Source organism: Oncorhynchus tshawytscha, unplaced genomic scaffold (genome assembly GCF_018296145.1).
Source record: "Oncorhynchus tshawytscha isolate Ot180627B unplaced genomic scaffold, Otsh_v2.0 Un_scaffold_18560_pilon_pilon, whole genome shotgun sequence".
Classification (NCBI taxonomy): domain Eukaryota; kingdom Metazoa; phylum Chordata; class Actinopteri; order Salmoniformes; family Salmonidae; genus Oncorhynchus; species Oncorhynchus tshawytscha.
This window is the reverse complement of record NW_024609666.1, coordinates 122,249-145,421: the sequence shown is the minus strand read 5'-3', so window position 1 is coordinate 145,421 and position 23,173 is coordinate 122,249. Positions and strand designations below refer to the sequence as shown.

The 23,173-nt window shown below is 52.6% G+C and overlaps 1 protein-coding gene across 1 annotated transcript in view; it reads right to left on the bottom strand.

Annotated features, from left to right (window-relative positions):
- cstf3 (cleavage stimulation factor, 3' pre-RNA, subunit 3) overlaps nucleotides 1-23,173 on the bottom strand; it is a 56,286-nt gene that overhangs the window by 13,542 nt on the left and 19,571 nt on the right. The window contains exons 12-18 of the mRNA XM_042316754.1: nucleotides 17,416-17,525; nucleotides 17,156-17,272; nucleotides 16,613-16,831; nucleotides 16,229-16,331; nucleotides 13,767-13,836; nucleotides 13,437-13,632; nucleotides 13,068-13,221 (exon numbers count right to left, since the gene is read on the bottom strand). Coding sequence (XP_042172688.1) covers nucleotides 13,068-13,221; nucleotides 13,437-13,632; nucleotides 13,767-13,836; nucleotides 16,229-16,331; nucleotides 16,613-16,831; nucleotides 17,156-17,272; nucleotides 17,416-17,525 — 969 coding nt within the window. The remainder of the gene's footprint in view (nucleotides 1-13,067; nucleotides 13,222-13,436; nucleotides 13,633-13,766; nucleotides 13,837-16,228; nucleotides 16,332-16,612; nucleotides 16,832-17,155; nucleotides 17,273-17,415; nucleotides 17,526-23,173) is intronic.

The window sequence follows — 23,173 nt, the reverse complement described above, 5'->3', positions numbered from 1 at the left end:
TACCTACTAGTCAGGTGTGGTAGCTGGTAGGGGTAGAGGGGGTAAGGTACCTACTAGACAGGTCTGGTAGGGGGGGTAGAGGAGGGGTAAGGTACCTACTAGTCAGGTGTGGTAGCTGGTAGGGGTAGAGGGGGGGTAAGGTACCTACTAGTCAGGTGTGGTAGCTGGTAGCTGGTAGGGTAAGGTACCTACTAATCAGGTGTGGTAGGGGTAGAGGAGGGGTAAGGTACCTACTAGCCAGGTCTGGTAGCTGGTAGGGGTAGAGGAGGGGTAAGGTACCTACTAGTCAGGTGTGGTAGCTGGTAGGGGTAGAGGGGGGTAAGGTACCTACTAGTCAGGTGTGGTAGCTGGTAGCTGACAGGTCTGGTAGGGGTAGAGGAGGGGGTAAGGTACCTACTAGACAGGTCTGGTAGGGGTAGAGGAGGGGTAAGGTACCTACTAATCAGGTGGTAGGGGTAGAGGAGGGGTAAGGTACCTACTAGGGTGTGGTAGGGGTAGAGGAGGGGTAAGGTACCTACTAGCCAGGTCTGGTAGCTGGTAGGGGTAGAGGAGGGGTAAGGTACCTACTAGCCAGGTCTGGTAGCTGGTAGGGGGGGGTAAGGTACCTACTAGGGGGTAGGGAGGGGTAAGGTACTACTAGACAGGTCTGGTAGGGGTAGAGGAGGGGTAAGGTACCTACTAGCCAGGTGTGGTAGCTGGTAGGGGTAGAGGAGGGGGTAAGGTACCTACTAGCCAGGTGTGGTAGCTGGGGGTAGAGGAGGGGTAAGGTACCTACTAGACAGGTCTGGTAGCTGGTAGAGGAGGGGGTAAGGTACCTACTAGCCAGGTCTGGTAGCTGGTAGGGGTAGGGGGGTAAGGTACCTACTAGCCAGGTGTGGTAGCTGGTAGGGGTAGAGGAGGGGTAAGGTACCTACTAATCAGGTGTGGTAGGGGTAGAGGAGGGGTAAGGTACCTACTAGTCAGGTGTGGTAGCTGGTAGGGGTAGAGGAGGGGTAAGGTACCTACTAGTCAGGTGTGGTAGCTGGTAGAGGGGGTACCCTACTAGCCAGGTCTGGTAGCTGGTAGGGGTAGAGGAGGGGTAAGGTACCTACTAGCCAGGTGTGGTAGCTGGTAGGGGTAGAGGAGGGGTAAGGTACCTACTAGCCAGGTCTGGTAGCTGGTAGGGGTAGAGGAGGGGTAAGGTACCTACTAGCCAGGTCTGGTAGCTGGTAGGGGGAGGAGGGGTAAGGTACCTACTAGTCAGGTGTGGTAGCTGGTAGGGGTAGAGGAGGGGTAAGGTACCTACTAGTCAGGTGTGGTAGCTGGTAGGGGTAGAGGAGGGGTAAGGTACCTACTAGCCAGGTGTGGTAGCTGGTAGGGGTAGAGGAGGGGTAAGGTACCTACTAGACAGGTCTGGTAGGGGTAGAGGAGGGGTAAGGTACCTACTAATCAGGTGTGGTAGGGGTAGAGGAGGGGGTAAGGTACCTACTAGTCAGGTGTGGTAGCTGGTAGGGGTAGATGAGGGTAAGGTACCTACTAGACAGGTCTGGTAGGGGTAGAGGAGGGGGTAAGGTACCTACTAGTCAGGTGTGGTAGCTGGTAGGGGTAGAGGGGGGTAAGGTACCTACTAGACAGGTCTGGTAGGGGTAGAGGAGGGGTAAGGTACCTACTAGTCAGGTGTGGTAGCTGGTAGGGGTAGAGGGGGGTAAGGTACCTACTAGTCAGGTGTGGTAGCTGGTAGAGGAGGGGGTAAGGTAGCTACTAGTCAGGTGTGGTAGCTGGTAGAGGAGGGGGGTAAGGTACCTACTAGCCAGGTCTGGTAGCTGGTAGGGGTAGAGGAGGGGGTAAGGTACCTACTAGTCAGGTGTGGTAGCTGGTAGGGGTAGAGGGGGGTAAGGTACCTACTAGTCAGGTGTGGTAGCTGGTAGGGGTAGAGGGGTAAGGTACCTACTAGACAGGTCTGGTAGGGGTAGAGGAGGGGGTAAGGTACCTACTAGACAGGTCTGGTAGGGGTAGTAAGGTACCTGGGTGTGGTAGGGGTAGAGGAGGGGTAAGGTACCTACTAGCCAGGTCTGGTAGGGGGGTAGAGGAGGGGGTAAGGTACCTACTAGCCAGGTCTGGTAGCTGGTAGGGGTAGAGGAGGGGGTAAGGTACCTACTAGCCAGGTCTGGTAGCTGGTAGGGGTAGGAGGGGTAAGGTACCTACTAGACAGGTCTGGTAGGGGTAGGAGGGGGTAAGGTACCTACTAGACAGGTCTGGTAGCTGGTAGAGGAGGGGGTAAGGTACCTACTAGACAGGTGTGGTAGCTGGTAGGGGTAGAGGAGGGGGTAAGGTACCTACTAGACAGGTCTGGTAGCTGGGGGGTAGAGGAGGGGTAAGGTACCTACTAGCCAGGTCTGGTAGCTGGTAGGGGTAGAGGAGGGGTAAGGTACCTACTAGCTGTGGTAGCTGGGGGGTAGAGGAGGGGGTAAGGTACCTACTAGACAGGTCTGGTAGGGGTAGGGAGGGGTAAGGTACCTACTAATCAGGTGTGGTAGGGGTAGAGGAGGGGTAAGGTACCTACTAGTCAGGTGTGGTAGCTGGTAGGGGTAGATGAGGGGTAAGGTACCTACTAGTCAGGTGTGGTAGCTGGTAGAGGGGGTAAGGTACCTACTAGTCAGGTCTGGTAGCTGGTAGGGGTAGAGGAGGGGTAAGGTACCTACTAGCCAGGTGTGGTAGCTGGTAGGGGTAGAGGAGGGGTAAGGTACCTACTAGCCAGGTCTGGTAGCTGGTAGGGGTAGAGGAGGGGTTAAGGTACCTACTAGCCAGGTCTGGTAGCTGGTAGGGGTAGAGGGGGTAAGGTACCTACTAGTCAGGTGTGGTAGCTGGTAGAGGGGGTAAGGTACCTACTAGTCAGGTCTGGTAGCTGGTAGGGGTAGAGGAGGGGTAAGGTACCTACTAGCCAGGTGTGGTAGCTGGTAGGGGTAGAGGAGGGGGTAAGGTACCTACTAGACAGGTCTGGTAGCTGGTAGGGGTAGAGGGGGGGCAAGGTACCTACTAGTCAGGTGTGGTAGCTGGTAGGGGTAGAGGAGGGGGTAAGGTACCTACTAGCCAGGTCTGGTAGCTGGTAGGGGTAGAGGAGGGGGTAAGGTACCTACTAGTCAGGTCTGGTAGCTGGTAGGGGTAGAGGAGGGGGTAAGGTACCTACTAGCCAGGTCTGGTAGCTGGTAGGGGTAGAGGAGGGGTAAGGTACCTACTAGCCAGGTGTGGTAGCTGGTAGGGGTAGAGGAGGGGGTAAGGTACCTACTAGACAGGTCTGGTAGGGGTAGAGGAGGGGGTAAGGTACCTACTAATCAGGTGTGGTAGGGGTAGAGGAGGGGTAAGGTACCTACTAGTCAGGTGTGGTAGCTGGTAGGGGTAGATGAGGGTAAGGTACCTACTAGTCAGGTGTGGTAGCTGGTAGAGGGGGTAAGGTACCTACTAGTCAGGTCTGGTAGCTGTTAGGGGTAGAGGAGGGGTAAGGTACCTACTAGCCAGGTGTGGTAGCTGGTAGGGGTAGAGGAGGGGGGTAAGGTACCTACTAGTCAGGTCTGGTAGCTGGTAGGGGTAGAGGAGGAGGGTAAGGTACCTACTAGCCAGGTCTGGTAGCTGGTAGGGGTAGAGGAGGGGTAAGGTACCTACTAGTCAGGTGTGGTAGCTGGTAGGGGTAGAGGGGGGGTAAGGTACCTACTAGTCAGGTGTGGTAGCTGGTAGAGGAGGGGTAAGGTTCCTACTAGACAGGTGTGGTAGGGGTAGAGGAGGGGTAAGGTACCTACTAGACAGGTCTGGTAGGGGTAGAGGAGGGGTAAGGTACCTACTAATCAGGTGTGGTAGGGTAGAGGAGGGGTAAGGTACCTACTAGTCAGGTGTGGTAGCTGGTAGGGGTAGATGGGGGGTAAGGTACCTACTAGCCAGGTCTGGTAGGGGTAGAGGAGGGGGTAAGGTACCTACTAGCCAGGTCTGGTAGCTGGTAGGGGTAGAGGAGGGGTAAGGTACCTACTAGCCAGGTGTGGTAGCTGGTAGGGGTAGAGGAGGGGTAAGGTACCTACTAGCCAGGTCTGGTAGCTGGTAGGGGTAGAGGAGGGGGTAAGGTACCTACTAGCCAGGTCTGGTAGCTGGTAGGGGTAGAGGAGGGGTAAGGTACCTACTAGTCAGGTGTGGTAGCTGGTAGGGGTAGAGGAGGGGTAAGGTACCTACTAGCCAGGTCTGGTAGCTGGTAGAGGAGGGGTAAGGTACCTAGACAGGTCTGGTAGCTGGTAGGGGTAGAGGAGGGGGTAAGGTACCTACTAGACAGGTGTGGTAGGGGGTAGAGGAGGGGTAAGGTACCTACTAGCCAGGTGTGGTAGCTGGTAGGGGTAGAGGAGGGGGTAAGGTACCTACTAGACAGGTCTGGTAGCTGGTAGGGGTAGAGGAGGGGTAAGGTACCTACTAGTCAGGTGTGGTAGCTGGTAGGGGTAGAGGAGGGGGTAAGGTACCTACTAGTCAGGTGTGGTAGCTGGTAGGGGTAGAGGAGGGGGTAAGGTACCTACTAGACAGGTCTGGTAGGGGTAGAGGGGGGGTAAGGTACCTACTAGTCAGGTGTGGTAGCTGGTAGGGGTAGGGGGGTACCTACTAGATCAGGTGTGGTAGGGGGTAGAGGGGGGTAAGGTACCTACTAGTCAGGTGTGGTAGCTGGTAGGGGTAGAGGAGGGGTAAGGTACCTACTAGTCAGGTGTGGTAGCTGGTAGAGGGGGTAAGGTACCTACTAGTCAGGTCTGGTAGCTGGTAGGGGTAGAGGAGGGGTAAGGTACCTACTAGCCAGGTGTGGTAGCTGGTAGGGGTAGAGGAGGGGTAAGGTACCTACTAGTCAGGTCTGGTAGCTGGTAGGGGTAGAGGAGGGGGTAAGGTACCTACTAGCCAGGTCTGGTAGCTGGTAGGGGTAGAGGAGGGGGTAAGGTACCTACTAGCCAGGTCTGGTAGCTGGTAGGGGTAGAGGAGGGGGTAAGGTACCTACTAGTCAGGTGTGGTAGCTGGTAGGGGTAGAGGGGGGGTAAGGTACCTACTAGACAGGTGTGGTAGGGGTAGAGGAGGGGTAAGGTACCTACTAGACAGGTGTGGTAGGGGTAGAGGAGGGGTAAGGTACCTACTAGCCAGGTGTGGTAGCTGGTAGGGGTAGAGGAGGGGGTAAGGTACCTACTAGACAGGTCTGGTAGCTGGTAGGGGTAGAGGAGGGGTAAGGTACCTACTAGCCAGGTGTGGTAGCTGGTAGGGGTAGAGGAGGGGTAAGGTACCTACTAGCCAGGTCTGGTAGCTGGTAGGGGTAGAGGAGGGGTAAGGTACCTACTAGTCAGGTGTGGTAGCTGGTAGGGGTAGAGGAGGGTAAGGTACCTACTAGCCAGGTGTGGTAGCTGGTAGGGGTAGAGGGGGGTAAGGTACCTACTAGACAGGTCTGGTAGCTGGTAGGGGTAGAGGAGGGGGTAAGGTACCTACTAGACAGGTCTGGTAGGGGTAGAGGAGGGGTAAGGTACCTACTAATCAGGTGTGGTAGGGGTAGAGGAGGGGTAAGGTACCTACTAGTCAGGTGTGGTAGCTGGTAGGGGTAGAGGGGGTAAGGTACCTACTAGAGAGGTCTGGTAGGGGTAGAGGAGGGGGGTAAGGTACCTACTAGTCAGGTGTGGTAGCTGGTAGGGGTAGAGGGGTGGTACCTACTAGTCAGGTGGGTAGCTGGTAGGAGGGGTAAGGTACCTACTAGCCAGGTCTGGTAGCTGGTAGGGGAGGAGGGTAAGGTACCTACTAGTCAGGTCTGGTAGCTGGTAGGGGTAGAGGAGGGGTAAGGTACCTACTAGTCAGGTCTGGTAGCTGGTAGGGGTAGAGGGGTAAGGTACCTACTAGTCAGGTGTGGTAGCTGGCAGAGGGGTAAGGTACCTACTAGACAGGTCTGGTAGGGGTAGAGGAGGGGGGTAAGGTACCTACTAGACAGGTCTGGTAGGGGTAGAGGGGTAAGGTACCTACTAGTCAGGTGTGGTAGGGGTAGAGGAGGGGTAAGGTACCTACTAGCCAGGTCTGGTAGGGGTAGAGGAGGGGGTAAGGTACCTACTAGCCAGGTCTGGTAGCTGGTAGGGGTAGAGGAGGGGTAAGGTACCTACTAGCCAGGTCTGGTAGCTGGTAGGGGGGGGTAAGGTACCTACTAGGGTCTGGTAGGGGTAGAGGAGGGGTACCTACTAGACAGGTGTGGTAGCTGGTAGGGGTAGAGGAGGGGTAAGGTACCTACTAGCCAGGTGTGGTAGCTGGTAGGGGTAGAGGAGGGGGGTAAGGTACCTACTAGGGTCTGGTAGGGAGAGGAGGGGTAAGGTACCTACTAGACAGGTGTGGTAGCTGGTAGGGGTAGAGGAGGGGTAAGGTACCTACTAGTCAGGTGTGGTAGCTGGTAGAGGGGGGGTAAGGTACCTACTAGTCAGGTCTGGTAGCTGGTAGGGGTAGAGGAGGGGTAAGGTACCTACTAGCCAGGTGTGGTAGCTGGTAGGGGTAGAGGAGGGGTAAGGTACCTACTAGCCAGGTCTGGTAGCTGGTAGGGGTAGAGGGGGTAAGGTACCTACTAGGGTGTGGTAGCTGGTAGGGGTAGAGGAGGGGGTAAGGTACCTACTAGCCAGGTCTGGTAGCTGGTAGGGGAGAGGAGGGGTAAGGTACCTACTAGCCAGGTGTGGTAGCTGGTAGGGGTAGAGGAGGGGTAAGGTACCTACTAGACAGGTCTGGTAGGGGTAGGGGAGGGGGGTAAGGTACCTACTAGACAGGTGTGGTAGGGGTAGAGGAGGGGTAAGGTACCTACTAGTCAGGTGTGGTAGCTGGTAGGGGTAGAGGAGGGGTAAGGTACCTACTAGTCAGGTGTGGTAGCTGGTAGAGGGGGGAGGGGTAAGGTACCTACTAGTCAGGTCTGGTAGCTGTTAGGGGTAGAGGAGGGGTAAGGTACCTACTAGCCAGGTGTGGTAGCTGGTAGGGGTAGAGGAGGGGGTAAGGTACCTACTAGTCAGGTCTGGTAGCTGGTAGGGGTAGAGGAGGGGGTAAGGTACCTACTAGCCAGGTCTGGTAGCTGGTAGGGGTAGAGGAGGGGTAAGGTACCTACTAGTCAGGTGTGGTAGCTGGTAGGGGTAGAGGGGGGTAAGGTACCTACTAGACAGGTGTGGTAGCTGGTAGAGGAGGGGTAAGGTTCCTACTAGACAGGTCTGGTAGGGGTAGAGGAGGGGGTAAGGTACCTACTAGACAGGTCTGGTAGGGGTAGAGGAGGGGTAAGGTACCTACTAATCAGGTGTGGTAGGGGTAGAGGAGGGGTAAGGTACCTACTAGTCAGGTGTGGTAGCTGGTAGGGGTAGAGGAGGGGTAAGGTACCTACTAGTCAGGTGTGGTAGCTGGTAGAGGGGGTAAGGTACCTACTAGTCAGGTCTGGTAGCTGTTAGGGGTAGAGGAGGGGTAGGTACCTACTAGCCAGGTGTGGTAGCTGGTAGGGGTAGGGGGGGTAAGGTACCTACTAGTCAGGTCTGGTAGCTGGTAGGGGTAGAGGAGGGGGTAAGGTACCTACTAGCCAGGTCTGGTAGCTGGTAGGGGAGGAGGGGTAAGGTACCTACTAGTCAGGTGTGGTAGCTGGTAGGGGTAGAGGGGGTAAGGTACCTACTAGACAGGTGTGGTAGGGGTAGAGGAGGGGTAAGGTTCCTACTAGACAGGTGTGGTAGGGGGTAGAGGAGGGGGGTAAGGTACCTACTAGACAGGTCTGGTAGCTGGTAGGGGTAGAGAGGGGTAAGGTACCTACTAATCAGGTGTGGTAGGGGTAGAGGAGGGGTAAGGTACCTACTAGTCAGGTGTGGTAGCTGGTAGGGGTAGATGAGGGGTAAGGTACCTACTAGTCAGGTGGTAGCTGGTAGAGGGGGGGGTAAGGTACCTACTAGTCAGGTCTGGTAGCTGGTAGGGGTAGAGGAGGGGTAAGGTACCTACTAGCCAGGTGTGGTAGCTGGTAGGGGTAGAGGAGGGGGTAAGGTACCTACTAGCCAGGTCTGGTAGCTGGTAGGGGTAGAGGAGGGGTAAGGTACCTACTAGTCAGGTGTGGTAGCTGGTAGGGGTAGAGGGGGGTAAGGTACCTACTAGACAGGTGTGGTAGCTGGGTAGAGGAGGGGTAAGGTACCTACTAGACAGGTGTAGTGGTAGGGGTAGAGGAGGGGGTAAGGTACCTACTAGCCAGGTCTGGTAGCTGGTAGGGGTAGAGGAGGGGGTAAGGTACCTACTAGCCAGGTCTGGTAGCTGGTAGGGGTAGAGGAGGGGGTAAGGTACCTACTAGCCAGGTGTGGTAGCTGGTAGGGGTAGAGGAGGGGGTAAGGTACCTACTAGCCAGGTCTGGTAGCTGGTAGGGGTAGAGGGGGGTAAGGTACCTACTAGTCAGGTGTGGTAGCTGGTAGGGGTAGAGGAGGGGTAAGGTACCTACTAGCCAGGTCTGGTAGCTGGTAGGGGTAGAGGAGGGGTAAGGTACCTACTAGACAGGTGTGGTAGGGGTAGAGGAGGGGTAAGGTACCTACTAGCTGTGGTAGCTAGTAGGGGTAGAGGAGGGGGTAAGGTACCTACTAGACAGGTCTGGTAGGGGTAGAGGAGGGGGGGTAAGGTACCTACTAGACAGGTGTGGCTGGTAGGGGTAGAGGAGGGGTAAGGTACCTACTAGCCAGGTGTGGTAGCTGGTAGGGGTAGAGGAGGGGGTAAGGTACCTACTAGACAGGTCTGGTAGGGGGTAGAGGAGGGGTAAGGTACCTACTAATCAGGTGTGGTAGGGGGGTAGAGGAGGGGTAAGGTACCTACTAGTCAGGTGTGGTAGCTGGTAGGGGTAGATGAGGGGGTAAGGTACCTACTAGTCAGGTGTGGTAGCTGGTAGAGGAGGGGTAAGGTACCTACTAGTCAGGTCTGGTAGCTGTTAGGGGTAGAGGAGGGGTAAGGTACCTACTAGCCAGGTGTGGTAGCTGGTAGGGGTAGAGGAGGGGGGTAAGGTACCTACTAGTCAGGTCTGGTAGCTGGTAGGGGTAGAGGAGGGGGTAAGGTACCTACTAGCCAGGTCTGGTAGCTGGTAGGGGTAGAGGAGGGGTAAGGTACCTACTAGTCAGGTGTGGTAGCTGGTAGGGGTAGAGGGGGTAAGGTACCTACTAGACAGGTGTGGTAGCTGGTAGAGGAGGGGTAAGGTTCCTACTAGACAGGTGTGGTAGGGGTAGAGGAGGGGGTAAGGTACCTACTAGACAGGTCTGGTAGGGGTAGAGGAGGGGTAAGGTACCTACTAATCAGGTGTGGTAGGGGTAGAGGAGGGGTAAGGTACCTACTAGTCAGGTGTGGTAGCTGGTAGGGGTAGATGAGGGGTAAGGTACCTACTAGTCAGGTGTGGTAGCTGGTAGAGGGGGGGGGTAAGGTACCTACTAGTCAGGTCTGGTAGCTGGTAGGGGTAGAGGAGGGGTAAGGTACCTACTAGCCAGGTGTGGTAGCTGGTAGGGGTAGAGGGGGGGTAAGGTACCTACTAGCCAGGTCTGGTAGCTGGTAGGGGTAGAGGAGGGGTAAGGTACCTACTAGTCAGGTGTGGTAGCTGGTAGGGGTAGAGGGGGTAAGGTACCTACTAGACAGGTGTGGTAGCTGGGTAGGGGTAGAGGGGGGTAAGGTTCCTACTAGACAGGTGTGGTAGGGGTAGAGGAGGGGGTAAGGTACCTACTAGCCAGGTCTGGTAGCTGGTAGAGGAGGGGTAAGGTACCTACTAGACAGGTCTGGTAGCTGGTAGGGGTAGAGGAGGGGTAAGGTACCTACTAGCCAGGTCTGGTAGCTGGTAGGGGTAGAGGAGGGGGTAAGGTACCTACTAGCCAGGTGTGGTAGCTGGTAGGGGTAGAGGAGGGGTAAGGTACCTACTAGCCAGGTCTGGTAGCTGGTAGGGGTAGAGGGGTAAGGTACCTAGTCAGGTGTGGTAGCTGGTAGGGTAGAGGAGGGGTAAGGTACCTACTAGCCAGGTCTGGTAGCTGGTAGGGGTAGAGGAGGGGTAAGGTACCTACTAGACAGGTGTGGTAGGGGTAGAGGAGGGGTAAGGTACCTACTAGCCAGGTGTGGTAGCTGGTAGGGGTAGAGGAGGGGTAATGTACCTACTAGACAGGTCTGGTAGCTGGTAGGGGTAGAGGAGGGTAAGGTACCTACTAGTCAGGTGTGGTAGCTGGTAGGGGTAGAGGAGGGGTAAGGTACCTACTAGTCAGGTGTGGTAGCTGGTAGGGGTAGAGGGGTAAGGTACCTACTAGGGTGTGGTAGATGGTAGGTAAGGTACCTACTAGTCAGGTGTGGTAGCTGGTAGGGGTAGAGGAGGGGTAAGGTACCTACTAGCCAGGTGTGGTAGCTGGTAGGGGTAGAGGGGGGTAAGGTACCTACTAGACAGGTCTGGTAGCTGGTAGGGGTAGAGGAGGGGTAAGGTACCTACTAGACAGGTCTGGTAGGGGTAGAGGAGGGGTAAGGTACCTACTAGTCAGGTGTGGTAGCTGGTAGGGGTAGAGGGGGGTAAGGTACCTACTAGTCAGGTGTGGTAGCTGGTAGAGGAGGGGGTAAGGTACCTGGTCAGGTGGTAGGGGTAGAGGAGGGGTAAGGTACCTACTAGCCAGGTCTGGTAGCTGGTAGGGGTAGAGGAGGGGTAAAGGTACCTACTAGTCAGGTGTGGTAGCTGGTAGAGGGGAGGGGGTAAGGTACCTACTAGACAGGTCTGGTAGGGGTAGAGGAGGGGGTAAGGTACCTACTAGACAGGTCTGGTAGGGGTAGAGGAGGGGTAAGGTACCTACTAATCAGGTGTGGTAGGGGTAGAGGAGGGGTAAGGTACCTACTAGTCAGGTGTGGTAGCTGGTAGGGGTAGAGGAGGGGTAAGGTACCTACTAGCCAGGTCTGGTAGCTGGTAGGGGTAGAGGAGGGGGTAAGGTACCTACTAGCCAGGTCTGGTAGCTGGTAGGGGTAGAGGAGGGGGTAAGGTACCTACTAGCCAGGTCTGGTAGGGGTAGAGGAGGGGGTAAGGTACCTACTAGCCAGGTCTGGTAGCTGGTAGAGGAAGGGTAAGGTACCTACTAGACAGGTCTGGTAGGGGTAGAGGAGGGGGTAAGGTACCTACTAGACAGGTCTGGTAGGGGTAGAGGAGGGGTAAGGTACCTACTAGACAGGTGTGGTAGCTGGTAGGGGTAGATGAGGGGTAAGGAACCTACTAGTCAGGTGTGGTAGCTGGTAGGGGTAGAGGAGGGGGTAAGGTACCTACTAGCCAGGTCTGGTAGCTGGTAGGGGTAGAGGAGGGGTAAGGTACCTACTAGCCAGGTCTGGTAGCTGGTAGAGGAGGGGTAAGGTACCTACTAGACAGGTCTGGTAGGGGTAGAGGAGGGGTAAGGTACCTACTAGACAGGTCTGGTAGGGGTAGAGGAGGGGTAAGGTACCTACTAGACAGGTGTGGTAGCTGGTAGGGGTAGAGGAGGGGTAAGGTACCTACTAGCCAGGTGTGGTAGCTGGTAGGGGTAGAGGAGGGGTAAGGTACCTACTAGCCAGGTGTGGTAGCTGGTAGGGGTAGAGGAGGGGGTAAGGTACCTACTAGACAGGTCTGGTAGGGGTAGAGGAGGGGGTAAGGTACCTACTAGACAGGTCTGGTAGGGGTAGAGGAGGGGTAAGGTACCTACTAGCAGGTGTGGTAGGGGGGGTAGAGGAGGGGTAAGGTACCTACTAGTCAGGTGTGGTAGCTGGTAGGGGTAGAGGAGGGGTAAGGTACCTACTAGCCAGGTCTGGTAGCTGGTAGGGGTAGAGGAGGGGGTAAGGTACCTACTAGCCAGGTCTGGTAGCTGGTAGGGGTAGAGGAGGGGTAAGGTACCTACTAGACAGGTCTGGTAGGGGTAGAGGAGGGGGTAAGGTACCTACTAGACAGGTCTGGTAGGGGTAGAGGAGGGGTAAGGTACCTACTAGACAGGTGTGGTAGCTGGTAGGGGTAGAGGAGGGGTAAGGTACCTACTAGCCAGGTGTGGTAGCTGGTAGGGGTAGAGGAGGGGTAAGGTACCTACTAGCCAGGTGTGGTAGCTGGTAGGGGTAGAGGAGGGGGTAAGGTACCTACTAGACAGGTCAGGTAGCTGGTAGGGGTAGAGGAGGGGTAAGGTACCTACTAGCCAGGTGTGGTAGCTGGTAGGGGTAGAGGAGGGGTAAGGTACCTACTAGCCAGGTCTGGTAGCTGTTAGGGGTAGAGGAGGGGTAAGGTACCTACTAGCCAGGTGTGGTAGCTGGTAGGGGTAGAGGAGGGGGTAAGGTACCTACTAGCCAGGTCTGGTAGCTGTTAGGGGTAGGAGGGGTAAGGTACCTACTAGTCAGGTGTGGTAGCTGGTAGGGGTAGAGGGGGTAAGGTACCTACTAGACAGGTGTGGTATGGGTAGAGGAGGGGTAAGGTACCTACTAGACAGGTCTGGTAGGGGTAGAGGGGGGGTAAGGTACCTACTAGCCAGGTCTGGTAGCTGGTAGGGGTAGAGGAGGGGCAAGGTACCTACTAGACAGGTCTGGTAGCTGGTAGGGGTAGAGGAGGGGGTAAGGTACCTACTAGCCAGGTCTGGTAGCTGGTAGGGGTAGAGGAGGGGTAAGGTACCTACTAGTCAGGTGTGGTATGGGTAGAGGAGGGGTGGTACCTACTAGACAGGTCTGGTAGGGGTAGAGGGGGGTAAGGTACCTACTAGCCAGGTCTGGTAGCTGGTAGGGGTAGAGGGGGTAAGGTACCTACTAGACAGGTGTGGTATGGGTAGAGGAGGGGTAAGGTACCTACTAGACAGGTCTGGTAGGGGCAGAGGGGGTAAGGTACCTACTAGCCAGGTCTGGTAGCTGGTAGGGGTAGAGGAGGGGTAAGGTACCTACTAGACAGGTCTGGTAGCTGGTAGGGGTAGAGGAGGGGTAAGGTACCTACTAGCCAGGTCTGGTAGCTGGTAGGGGTAGAGGAGGGGTAAGGTACCTACTAGACAGGTCTGGTAGCTGGTAGGGGTAGAGGAGGGGTTAGGTACCTACTAGCCAGGTGTGGTAGCTAGTAGGGGTAGAGGAGGGGGTAAGGTACGTACGGGCCAAGTGTCGTGGTTGGTAGGGGATCATCTGGCTGGTGTCAGGTTTGGGGTACTCTGGTTTGCGGTCGGCCTCGTCCTTTTGCGTGGGAGCCGATGGAGTCACCACCGTCTCTGTCTGGAGCAACGCCGCCAGTTTGGCACGGGACACGTCCTGCACACACGCAGGTTTAAATCATAGAATTCTAAACAGATATCCTTTACCCTCACATGATTGAAGAGTTGAACAAGAGAGAAACACATAAATGATCCAGTTGTTTCATAGCCATAGATCTATTCTATTGAAGTCTTCAACAGGTAAAGAGGCCATAGCAGTCAGAATCATCTTCCTGTGTAAATGAAGCTGTAGAAATGACCAGTTGTACAGACCTTGTATCCGAGGGCTTTGAGCTCGCTGGCAGAACAGGGGTACAGATCCATGAACTTGTATCTGTCCACCAGCAGGGCTGTCTCCTTGCCTTCGTACTCATCCTTGAAGGCCGTGAAACGCCTGCGCTCCACCTTCAGGATACTGGCCAGGTCCCCGATGTTACTCTCAAAGGCCAAGAAACGTGCCCAGATCTCACTGAGGGAGAGGTGTTGACAAACACACAAGTCCGTTAATAACGCAATAACAGACAGATCTAATGTGGATGTTCTATAATAAAACAATAACAGACAGATCTAATGTGGGTGTTGTAGGAACATAATTCCTCATACCCAGACTTCTCTGGCGACAGGCTTCCCGAGGTGAGAACACGCTCAAACAGAACTCTGGTGTTGTTGTCCTCTGGAGGGCGGTAGAGAAAAAGGTGAGGTCTTCAAACTCATGAATCTACCACTATGTTTCAGATAATGCCTCAGAATCCGTCTCCTAATTTACAGCATAACACTATCTACACTGAACAAAAATATAAAGTTAACATGTAAAGTGTTGGTCCCATGTTTCATCCACACAAAAAGCTTATTTCTCTCAAATGTTGTGCACATTTGTTTACATCTGTTCGTGAGCATTTCTTCTTTGCCAAGAAAATCCATCCACCTGACGTGTGGCATATCAAGAAGCTGATTAATATAGGATCAGACCCTTTTTCCCAAAAATGTTGCCTAAAATGACATAGCCAAATCTAACTGACTATAGCTCAGGACCTGAAGCAAGGATATGCATATTCTTGATACCATTTGAAAAGAAACACTGAAGTTTGTGGAAATGTGAAATTAATGTAGGAGAATAACATATTAGATCTGGTAAAAGATAATACAAAAAGCATGCTGTTAGAAGGCCAAAATACGAGAAAGTGAATAAGAGAAAGGCCAAAATATGATTTCGAAATCTAAGCGCAATATATTTTGGCCACTATAGGCAGCAGTGTATGTGCAACGTTTAAGACTGATCCAATGAACCATTGCATTTCTGTTCAAAATGTTGTATCAAGACTGCCCAAATGTGCCTAATTGGTTTATTAATACATTTTGAAGTTCAGAACTGTGCACTCTCCTCAAACAATAGCATGGTATTATTTCACTGTAATAGCTACTGAAAATTGGACAGGGCAGTTAGATTAAAAAGAATTGAAGCTTTCTGCCAATATCACATATGTCTTTGTCCTGGGAAATGTTCTTGTTACTTACAACCTCATGCTAATCACATTAGCCTACGTTAGCTCAACCGTCCCGCGGGGGGAACACCGACCCTGTAGGAGGTTTTAAATAGCATGGTCATTACAAAGGTGCACCTTGTGCTGGGGACAATAACAGGCCACTGTAAAATATACAGTTATGTCACACAACACAATGCCACAGGTGTTTGAAGTTGAGGGGGCATTAAATTAGCATGCTGACTGCAGGAATGTCCATCAGAGGTGTTGACGGAGAATTTCATGTTAAGTCACCTCCAATATCTTTTTAGAGAATTTGGCAGTATGTCCAATAGGCCTCACAACCACAGACCTCGTGTATGGCGTGGTGTGGGCGAGCGGTTTGCTGATGTCAACGTTGTGAACAGAGTGCCCCATGGTGGTTGTGGGGTTATGGTATGGGCAGGCATTAGCTACGGACAATGAACACAACTGCATTTTATCGATGGCAATATGAACGCACAGATATACCGTGATGAAATCCTGGGGCCCATTGTCGTGCCATTAATCCGCAGCCATCACCTCATATTTCAGCATGATAATGCAAGGCCCCGTGACGCAAGGATCTGTACACAATTCCTGGAAGCTGAAAATGTCCCAGTTCTTCCATGGCCTGCATATTCACCAGACATGTCACCCATTGAGCATGTTTGGGATGTTCTGGATCGACGCGTACGACAGCGTGTTCCTGTTCCCATCAATATCCAGCAACTTGCTCAGCCATTGAAGAGGAGTGGGACAACAGTTTACCAGCCACAATCTACAGCCTGAACAATTCTATGCGAAGGAGACTTGTTGCACTGCATGAGGCAAATGGTGGTCACACCAGATACGGACTGGTTTCTGATCCAAGCCCCCACCTTTTGTTTTTAAGCGATCTGTGACCAACAGATGCATATCTGTATTCCCAGTCATGTAAAATCAATAGATTAGGGCCTAATGTATTTATTTCAATTGACTGATTTCCTTATATTAAAACTGTAACTCAGCTAGAAGAGCCAGAAGAGGACTGGCCACCCCACATAGCCTGGTTCCTCTCTAGGTTTCTTCCTAGGTTTTGGCCTTTCTAGGGAGTTTTTCCTAGCCACCGTGCTTCTACACCTGCATTGCTTGCTGTTTGGGGTTTTAGGCTGAGTTTCTGTACAGCACTTCGAGATATCAGCTGATGTACGAAGGGCTATATAAATACATTTGACTTGACTAAAATCTTGGATGTTGGGTTTATATTTTTGTTCAGTATATACACGTCAATGAAATAAAGAAACACACACCAGCGTCTATAGACCGCCTCTGCCTGGGTTTGATCTAGTTTGACTATATGAGTAATTGATAGAGGATGTCACTGGGTCCATGTCATAGAGAGAATAGGATCAGCATGTTGAACAAATACACTGATATTAGATCCCCTGTAGTCTTCAATACCATCGCTTAACAACTATACAATCTCAATGCCTGTTGCCATGGCAGCTACCCGTGGTTGTGTAATTGTTACACAAGAGGGTGAATGACAAGTCTCAATAAATGAATCCGTCACTTGTCACTTACCATTAAGGTGTGAGAGGTAATCGATGTATGCAAGTATATACTCTGGAATGTCTCCATATTTCTTCAAGCCCAGTTCAAATATCTTGAAGGCCACTGATTTGTCCTGTGAGGGAAGGTAACGGAAGACCAGTCAAACATTGAGACACAGAATGTTTCCCCTTATATTCTCTTTGCACTGTTGGCATGGGTGTCAGGCTAAGGCCAGAGAGACACAGGAACACAGATTAAATCATATATGCATTCATCAATTATCAGTTTTTGTCCGTCAAACGCTATTTTCAAGTCGACTGTTTTTGGTTCTCCATCATCCGTCAACCAATGAGTCCGTCCCATTGCCTCAATCCCAAATGTTCAGACAATTTTCCGTAGCCTATGTATACCCACCTTACTGCAGTAGTACTCCATCAGTGCTGCAGTCACATAGACATGGTGACGCGTGCGCATGTCCTCCCTGGCCTTCTTAAAGATGATGCGGCCTGATTTGATGCCCTCGGCCCGCCTGCCAAACTTCATGTACTGGATGTAGACCAGCGTGGGGTCGATGTCCTCGATGGCCAGCAGACGGTTGTAGATGCTGTGGACCTTTTCATGCTTCAATCGACTCTGAAAAGAGGAGAGATGTGGGTTAGCTCATTCATCAATTAAATGCCTGTCAAACATTTCCTGGACCTCTATTCAACATTCATTTATACTGGTTCACACTCCACAACTTCACTCAACACAAGGATTGCTCCGGAATAATCCAATTAATTAATCTTAATAGGAACGAGACGAGACAAATTAATACGTCTGCAGTGAAAGATGCACTAATCATTTATGGATGACAGTCTATTATACATTTCCTTGGCAACCCTTGACATCTTCATATTATGACCTCATGTTTTGGCAAGTGTTCCGTGACAGATGATTGGTGTTTGTGCAGCTCACCTCCTCATAGTCAGCGAATGAGAAGTACAGCAGCATGTTCTTCTTCAGTAGAGTACCGATGGCGCGCTCGTAGATGTTAGCTGCTTCGTCACTGAACACCTTAGAGTTGTTCATGTCCTGAGGAGCGGAAGAAAGGGTTCAAGTCTGGCATTTAAAAACCAAACCAACAGTAAGGTCTAAAATAACAAACGTATTTTTTTAAATGTGGAGGAAACCCTGTTCCAATTAGGACACATTGTGCCATCAGTGGCCTCTCTTACCCCCTTCTCTGCCAGTAGTTTACTGGACTGGTCCAGATACTGGGCAGCCTCATACCACACATCAGGGTGATGACCCAGCACCAACAGACACTGCTCATAGGCAAACATCACTGCAACACGGAGCACAATTACAACGTTAGGGCTGCAATGCTAGCAAAACCTCTAGGCAACACTGGATTTCTATCAACTTTTTTTTCAAGTTCACACACCACCAGGAATCACTGTTCCTCCCACCACACACCACCACTAGCTACAGTGGGGGAAAAAAGTATTTAGTCAGCCACCAATTGTGCAAGTTCTCCCACTTAAAAAGATGAGGCCTGTAATTTTCATCATAGGTACACTTCCACTATGACAGACAAGGAAAAAAATCCAGAAAATCATATTGTAGGATTTTTAATGAAGTTATTTGCAAATTATGGGGGAGAACTTGCACAATTGATGGCTAACTAAATACTTTTTTGCCCCACTGTATATGAATCACTGTTCCCCCCCCACCACCACCACCAGCTACATGAATCACTGTCCCCCCACCACCACCACCACTAGCTACATGAATCACTGTTCCCCCCACCACCACCACTAGCTACATGAATCACTGTTCCCCCCACCCACAACCACTAGCTACATGAATCACTGTTCCCCCCCCCACCACCACTAGCTACATGAATCACTGTTCCCCCCACCACCACTAGCTACATGAATCACTGTTCCCCCCACCACCACCACTAGCTACATGAATCACTGTTCCCCCCACCACCACCACTAGCTACATGAATCACTGTTCCCCCCCACCACCACCACTAGCTACATGAATCACTGTTCCCCCACCACCACTAGCTACATGAATCACCCCCCACCACCACCACCACTAGCTATATGAAATCACCCCCCCACCACTAGCTATATGAATCACTGTTCCCCCACCACCACTAGCTATATGAATCACTGTTCCCCCCACCACCACTAGCTATATGAATCACTGTTCCCCCCACCACCACTAGCTATATGAATCACTGTTCCCCACCACCACTAGCTATATGAATCACTGTTCCCCCCACCACCACTAGCTATATGAATCACTGTTCCCCCACCACCACTAGCTATATGAATCACTGTTCCCCCCACCACCACTAGCTACATGAATCACTGTTCCCCCCACCACCACCACTAGCTATATGAATCACTGCCCCCCCCACCACCACTAGCTATATGAATCACTGCCCCCCCCACCACCACCACTAGCTATATGAATCACTGCCCCCCACCACCACTAGCTATATGAATCACTGCCCCCCACCACCACTAGCTACATGAATCACTGTTCCTGCCCTCACCACCACTTTCCCCCCACACCACCACTTGCTATATGAATCACTGTTCCCCCCACCACCACTAGCTATATGAATCACTGTTCCCCCCACCACCACCACTTGCTATATGAATCACTGTTCCCCCCATCACCACTAGCTACATGAATCAGTGTCCCCCCACCACCACCACTAGCTACATGAATCACTGTTCCCCCCACCACCACCACTAGCTACATGAATCACCTTCCCCCCCCACCACCACCACTAGCTACATGAATCACCCCCACCACTAGCTATATGAATCACTGTTCCCCCCACTGTTCCCACCACTAGCTATATGAATCACTGTTCCCCCCCCCCACCACCACTAGCTATATGAATCACTGTTCCCCCCCCACCACCACTAGCTATATGAATCACTGTTCCCCCCACCACCACTAGCTATATGAATCACTGTTCCCACCACCACTAGCTACATGAATCACTGTTCCCCCCACCACCACTAGCTATATGAATCACTGTTCCCCCCACCACCACTAGCTATATGAATCACTGCCCCCCCTACCACCACCACCACTAGCTATATGAATCACTGTTCCCCCACCACCACTAGCTATATGAATCACTGCCCCCCACCACCACTAGCTATATGAATCACTGCTACATGAATCCCCCCCTCACCACCACTAGCTATATGAATCACTGTTCCCCCCCACACCACCACTAGCTATATGAATCACTGTTCCCCCCCACCACCACTAGCTATATGAATCACTGTTCCCCCCACCACCACTAGCTATATGAATCACTGTTCCCCCCACCACCACTAGCTATATGAATCACTGTTCCCCCCACCACCACCACTAGCTATGAATCACTGCCCCCCCCTATATGAATCACTGTTCCACCACTAGCTATATGAATCACTGCCCCCCACCACCACTAGCCACTAGCTATATGAATCACTGTTCCCCCACCACCACTAGCTATATGAATCACTGTTCCCCCCACCACCACTAGCTATATGAATCACTGTTCCCTGCCACTGTTCCCACCACCACTAGCTATATGAATCACTGTTCCCCCCCACCACCACTAGCTATATGAATCACTGTTCCCCCCACCACCACTAGCTACATGAATCACTGTCCCCCCCCCACCACCACCACTAGCTACATGAATCACTGTTCCCCCCACCACCACCACTAGCTACATGAATCACTGTTCCCCCCACCACCACCACTAGCTACATGAATCACCTTCCCCCCCCCACCACCACCACTAGCTATATGAATCACCCCCCTACTAGCTATATGAATCACTGTTCCCCCCACCACCACCACTAGCTATATGAATCACTGTTCCCCCCACCACCACTAGCTATATGAATCACTGTTCCCCCCCCACCACCACCACTAGCTACTATGAATCACTGTTCCCCCCACCACCACTAGCTAATCACTGTTCCCCCCCACCACCACTAGCTATATGAATCACTGTTCCCCACCACCACCACTAGCTACATGAATCACTGTTCCCCCCCACCACCACTAGCTACATGAATCACTGTTCCCCCCCCACCACCACTAGCTAGCTACATGAATCACTGTTCCCCCCCCACCACCACTAGCTATATGAATCACCCCCCACCACTAGCTATATGAATCACTGTTCCCCCCCCACCACCACTAGCTATATGAATCACTGTTCCCCCCCACCACCACTAGCTATATGAATCACTGTTCCCCCCACCACCACTAGCTAGCTACCACTATGAATCACTGTTCCCCCCACCACCACTAGCTACATGAATCACTGTTCCCCCCACCACCACTAGCTACATGAATCACTGTTCCCCCCCCACCACCACCACTAGCTACATGAATCACTGTTCCCCCCCACCACCACCACCACCACTAGCTACATGAATCACTGTTCCCCCCCACCACCACCACCACTAGCTATATGAATCACTGTTCCCCCCACCACCACTAGCTATATGAATCACTGTTCCCCCCACCACCACTAGCTATATGAATCACTGTTCCCCCCACCACCACTAGCTATATGAATCACTGTTCCCCCCCACCACCACTAGCTATATGAATCACTGCCCCCCACACCACCACTAGCTATATGAATCACTGCCCCCCCCCACCACCACTAGCTATATGAATCACTGTTCCCCCCACCACCACTAGCTACATGAATCACTGTTCCTGCCCCACCACCACTTGCTATATGAATCACTGTTCCCCCCACCACCACCACTAGCTATATGAATCACTGTTCCCCCCACCACCACTAGCTATATGAATCACTGTTCCCCCCACCACCACTTGCTATATGAATCACTGTTCCCCCCACACCACTAGCTACATGAATCACTGTTCCCCCCCACCACCACCACTAGCTACATGAATCACTGTTCCCCCCACCACCACCACTATATGAATCTAGCTACATGAATCACTGTTCCCCCCCCCACCACCACTAGCTACATGAATCACTGAATCCCTCCCCCACCACCACCACTAGCTACATGAATCACCCCCCACTAGCTACATGAATCACTGTTCCCCCCACCACCACCATAGCTACATGAATCACTGTTCCCCCCCACCACCACCACTAGCTACATGAATCACTGTTCCCCCCACCACCACTAGCTACATGAATCACGCTCCCCTCCCCACCACCACCACTAGCTATATGAAATCACCCCCCACCACTAGCTATATGAATCACTGTTCCCCCCCACCACCACTAGCTATATGAATCACTGTTCCCCCCCTGTTCCCCACCACTAGCTATATGAATCACTGTTCCCCCCACCACCACCACTAGCTATATGAATCACTGTTCCCCCCACCACCACTAGCTATATGAATCACTGTTCCCCCCACCACCACTAGCTATATGAATCACTGTTCCCCCCCACCACCACTAGCTATATGAATCACTGTTCCCCCCCACCACCACTAGCTACATGAATCACTGCCCCCCCCACCACCACTAGCTATATGAATCACTGCCCCCCCCACCACCACTAGCTATATGAATCACTGCCCCCCCACCACCACTAGCTATATGAATCACTGCCCCCCCACCACCACTAGCTATATGAATCACTGCCCCCCCACCACCACTAGCTATATGAATCACTGCCCCCCTGTTCCCCCCCACCACTAGCTATATGAATCACTGCCCCCCCCCACCACCACTAGCACATGAATCACTGTTCCTGCCCTCACCACCACTAGCTATATGAATCACTGTTCCCCCCACCACCACCACTAGCTATATGAATCACTGTTCCCCCCCACCACCACCACCACCACTAGCTATATGAATCACTGTTCCCCCCCCACCACCACTAGCTACATGAATCACTGTTCCCCCCACCACCACTAGCTACATGAATCACTGTTCCCCCCCACCACCACTAGCTACATGAATCACTGTCCCCCCCCCACCACCACCACTAGCTACATGAATCACTGTTCCCCCCCACCACCACTAGCTATATGAATCACTGTCCCCCCCCACCACTAGCTATATGAATCACTGTTCCCCCCACCACCACTAGCTATATGAATCACTGTTCCCCCCCCACCACCACTAGCTATGAATCACTGTTCCCCCCACCACCACTAGCTATGAATCACTGTTCCCCCCACCACCACTAGCTATATGAATCACTGTTCCCCCACCACCACCACTAGCTACATGAATCACTGTTCCCCCACCACCACTGTTCCCCCCACCACCACCACTAGCTACATGAATCACTGTTCCCCCCACCACCACCACTAGCTACATGAATCACCTTCCCACTCCCCCACCACCACCACTAGCTACATGAATCACCCCCCCACCACCACTAGCTATATGAATCACTGTTCCCCCCCACCACCACTAGCTATATGAATCACTGTTCCCCCCACCACCACCACTAGCTATATGAATCACTGTTCCCCCCACCACCACTAGCTATATGAATCACTGTTCCCCCCCCACCACCACTAGCTATATGAATCACTGTTCCCCCACCACTAGCTATATGAATCCACCACTAGCTATATGAATCACTGTTCCCCCCCACCACCACCACTAGCTACATGAATCACTGTTCCCCCCCACCACCACTAGCTACATGAATCACTGTTCCCCCCACCACCACCACCACTAGCTACATGAATCACTGTTCCCCCCACCACCACCACTAGCTATATGAATCACCCCCCTACTAGCTATATGAATCACTGTTCCCCCCCACCACCACTAGCTATATGAATCACTGTTCCCCCCCACCACCACTAGCTATATGAATCACTGTTCCCCCCCACCACCACTAGCTATATGAATCACTGTTCCCCCACCACCACTAGCTATATGAATCACTGTTCCCCCCCACCACCACTAGCTACATGAATCACTGTTCC